Source organism: Sycon ciliatum, chromosome 12 (assembly GCF_964019385.1).
Source record: "Sycon ciliatum chromosome 12, ocSycCili1.1, whole genome shotgun sequence".
Lineage (NCBI taxonomy): Eukaryota > Metazoa > Porifera > Calcarea > Leucosolenida > Sycettidae > Sycon > Sycon ciliatum.
Genome location: NC_088654.1, coordinates 370,820 through 374,865, shown reverse-complemented (window position 1 = coordinate 374,865; position 4,046 = coordinate 370,820). Strand labels below are relative to the sequence as shown.

The window sequence follows — 4,046 nt, the reverse complement described above, 5'->3', positions numbered from 1 at the left end:
CTCCAAAGTCGGTGCGACGGGCCTGCGTTGTGTAGACGGGTGTAAAGTGCACTGCATAGTAGGGTTGTTTTACAACTCAACGAACTTCGCGGTACCCGTTGATAGGCTCCTTTCCCTTCCATGGTAAACATAAAAAATACCTGACATCGAGTAGGTCCGATCGTTATTTTTTTAGTTGTTGGAGTTGTTGACAAATACTTGTGCAAAATATGGTCCAGGTAGCCATTCTTAGTAAACACCGAGCGGAGAAATTCAAGCTGATCCGCAAGTTTACTAGGGGAGCAAATGCGCTTGGCTCGGTCAACAAGGTTCACGCTGCTATCTGGTGTTCACGAGGTGTTTGTTGCGCTGCAAACGGAGCGTCTCTGTAAGTTTGTATCCCTGGTGATGGTTGTGCCTGGAGAGCACTATATAAGTGGTGCTCTTCAGGCACAATCTTCCCCAGCGGCTACTCAAGCTCAACTAATGAGGGGTGAATTCCCCAAAAAACTGTGTATTGAGCAGGGAGTGGTGCTTTCTTGCAGGTTTGCCGAGTCGAAGGTTCGATGGACTTCTTGTGTGCTCTTGATTGCAGTCGTGAGTCAGTCAAGTGTCAAGTCAAGTCGGCGGAATAGCGCGAGCTCCAGTATGGGGAGCAAACCCATTCTTATACAGTAAGTAACAAAAATTACTTACATGTGTTCTAGTTGTCTAGAACCCTGAAAAGCAGACTCTCTGAGCGCTGTCAGTTTTAAACCTAACAACGGCCTGAAAACATAATTATAACAACAAAAAAATACAGAAATATCAGAGCAGGTCTGATGATAACTATTTACACACAGTAGTGAACGAGGCGGGAATAGTTTTCCACTCATGTTTTATTGCGACAATCATCGCTTGGATACACTGCAATTAAAAAATTGAATAAAAATAAAACACCAGACTATGTGCAGGAGGGTGAACAATACTGTTGTGAAACAACAAGTTCTCGAGAGTGAATGGCCTTCTCGCTTGGTACATTGTGTTCGTTTTAGGGGTCAAAGGGGTGTACCGGGTACCCGGGTACCCGACCGTTAATCTCAGGTACCGTTAGTAAAAGGGTACCCGTTTGGATTTTGATGAACCAGTCAGTACGGAGCAACACTGCTGGGATCGTGTATTCCAGGCGAGAGTCAATAATTTACAACTCCACGCTGGATGTCTGCATTGCTGTTGCATTTTCGCACCTAGTAGATGTACTCCTGCGACTATAAGACACCAATCCATTTGCGAAACACAATGTGACATCAAAATGCAAACCAAGAACAGATGAATTAAAATTAGTGGTGAAACGAATATCCGAATATTCGAATATTCGTTCGAAATGCCAACGCGAACGAATATTCGTTTCGAACTCGAGTGTACGGTGTTTCGTGCTAAACGGAGTCAAGTGAGGCCTGCAGATGCATTTTCACGTACACAATGATTGCACTCTGAACTGTAGCGTACGCGAACCGCTCATGTAGATCTATGTGGCCGTGGTTCGCTACAGTTACTACTGTTGCACACACTACTGTACTGAGTCTGTACAGTGCACACGCTCACCTTGTACGGATCAGATGCCGTTGAAGAGCCGCGCGCGTGTCACTACTGATACTGTACTCTCTGTACTAGCACTCCATCATACTCGCGCGGTGAACTGAACGTGTACAAAAAGACCGCTTGTCGCTCTGCACTTCCGTGGTCAGCTCTTGCTTGTGCAAAGAAGTAGTTGTGTTTTGTCAGCCGTCGGTCGCGGAGAGTTTTCATCATGTCGAAAGTTGTGTTTAGTCGAGCCTCCCGCTCCAAAGTATGGGATCACTTTGAGAAAAGTGGAGATAAGCCAGAGGCCAGCTGCAAGTTGTGCAAAAAAAGTTTCATATACAACGGAGGGACTACGAGTAATTTGCTTGCTCACTTGAAGTCGGCACATCCGTCCGTTGTCGCTTCCAATGAACCCGCTTCCAAAGTTCAGAAATCTGGTGCGATAGACAAGTTTGTTCTTTCTCGAGCTAGAGCCACCAAACCTTGCAGTGGGGCGGATGCTGAAGCCTTGACGCAGCTGCTTGTGGATTGGATCACCACGGACATGCGTCCTTTGAACATTGTAAACGACGACGGGCTCAAGCGGTTGCTTCGTTTCATGGAGCCCAGCTTCAACGTCCCCAGTCGAACTCATATTGCCTCCGTCGTCAAGCGCAAACACTCCGATGGCAAGGAGGAAGTGAAGGCCATGATGAAGTCTGCTCGTCGTGTGGCAGTGACGACCGATGGCTGGACATCAAAAGCAGTCCGGTCGTACTCGACGTTCACCGCCCATTTCCTCGACGACAACTGGGACTTACAGAGTGTTGTGTTAGCGACGCGGCCTTTGGACGACAGGCACACAGCAGTAAACATCGCTGCACAGTTGAAAGAAATTGTTGAGGAGTTCGGCATAAGTGAGAAGGTAGTGGCCATTGTGCACGACGAGGCTCGGAACATGGTTGCTGCCAGCACACTGCTTCAAGCTGATAGTGATAGTGATGTCCAGGGTGTTGTGTGTGCTGCACACATGCTGCAGACGTGCTTGCGCCATGCGCTGGACAGCAGCAAGCCAGTGCAGAAGCTTCTAGCTGAGGGTCGACGTCTTGTGGGGCATTTCCACCACAGCTCCCACGCAACTGCTCAGCTAAACGCCCAGCAAGTGAGCCATGCTAAGGAGAACAAGCTTACCCTCCAGCAGCCACTCCGCCTGATGCAGGACGTCACAACCGGGTGGAACAGCATGTATTATATGTTGCGACGCTTGCTGGAGCTAAGGCCTCACGTGACCTCTGTTCTGGTGGACACTGCCAAGACGCCCAAGGCTGACCATAGGGCATTGCTCTTGAAAGAGAAGCGTTGGGCTACTGCTGAGCAACTCATGGAGGTCTTAGCTCCTTCGGAAAAAGCGACGCGCCTTCTGAGTGGTCAGAAATATCTGACTATCTCATGTGTGATGCCAGTCGTCATGTCTCTGCACACCATGGCGCTAGCAGATGCGGGCAAGGCGGCAGCCAATGGTGAAGCTGCGATCGCTCAGCTGTGTCACAAGCTTGCTTCTGAGCTTGCAAACAAGTTTCACCTGGACCCTGTAGACTTGTCCAGGATGCACGTGTCGGCAGCAGCGCTAGACCCACGCTCGCGCTCCTTGGCATTCCTGGACGATGCGGGCCGGAAAGCAGTAAAGCTGGAGCTTCTGCAACGCTGCATAGCTGACGGCCAGGAGGCGGCAACAGCAGCCGAACCAGCACCAAAGCGTACTCCTCAGGATTTGGATTTGTTCTTCGGAGCTGCCACAGTGGAGGAGGTCTCGTACAGTGCTGGAGTGGAGAGGGAGCTGGAGGTGTATTTCAGCGAAACAACCGCACCTCCAGCTACTAATCCACTGAAGTGGTGGTGTGTCAATGAGGACCGGCTGCCACACCTTGCGAAGGTCGCCAAGGCTATTTTGTGTGTGCCGGCAACTTCCGTTCCTTCCGAGAGAGTGTTCTCGGCTGCCGGCCACATCGTCAGCAAGCGTCGTGCTGGTCTCTCGGAAGAGAGCGTAGACGCCCTGATCTTCCTCCAGCAGAACAAGTCGCTGAAGGTGCACACCAGCCATGCTGTCCCGCCTGAGTTCCGTGCGCCCGTGACCGAGGAAGCTCCTGTTGCTCTGGATGTTGTGCTGGACGATGAGCTCCCTCTGCAGCTGCCGTCTCTGTAACTTGATCACCAAGAGATTATCTCTCTCTAATGAGTCTCTATACTCATATATCTCTTTCTGTGTGTGTGTGCGTGTGCGTGCGTCTCTCTCTCTCTGTCTTGTGTAGTATTCTTGGCATTCATTTTCCTTGATTGATTTTCCAGACTTTGTTGCCATTGAAAATTGTTCAAGCAATCAGTAAGTTTGAAGCTCCAGGAGAATTGCATTTTTCTATAACTTATTGAAATTATTTTGAAATAATATATTACTATAATTTATGAACAATATTGAGTCACGGTTGTTTTATAAATCCTCATTTTATCACAGGCAATTTTATGTGCTG

General features: G+C 49.2%; 1 protein-coding gene across 1 annotated transcript; it reads left to right on the top strand.

Moving 5' to 3' along the window:
- The first annotated feature begins 1,768 nt into the window (after window positions 1–1,768).
- LOC135828691 (zinc finger BED domain-containing protein 4-like) lies at window positions 1,769–3,724 on the top strand. Its single transcript, XM_065341112.1, has one exon. It carries the CDS (start codon window positions 1,769–1,771, stop codon window positions 3,722–3,724), a length of 1,956 nt encoding a protein of 651 aa, XP_065197184.1.
- The last annotated feature ends 322 nt before the right edge of the window (window positions 3,725–4,046 follow it).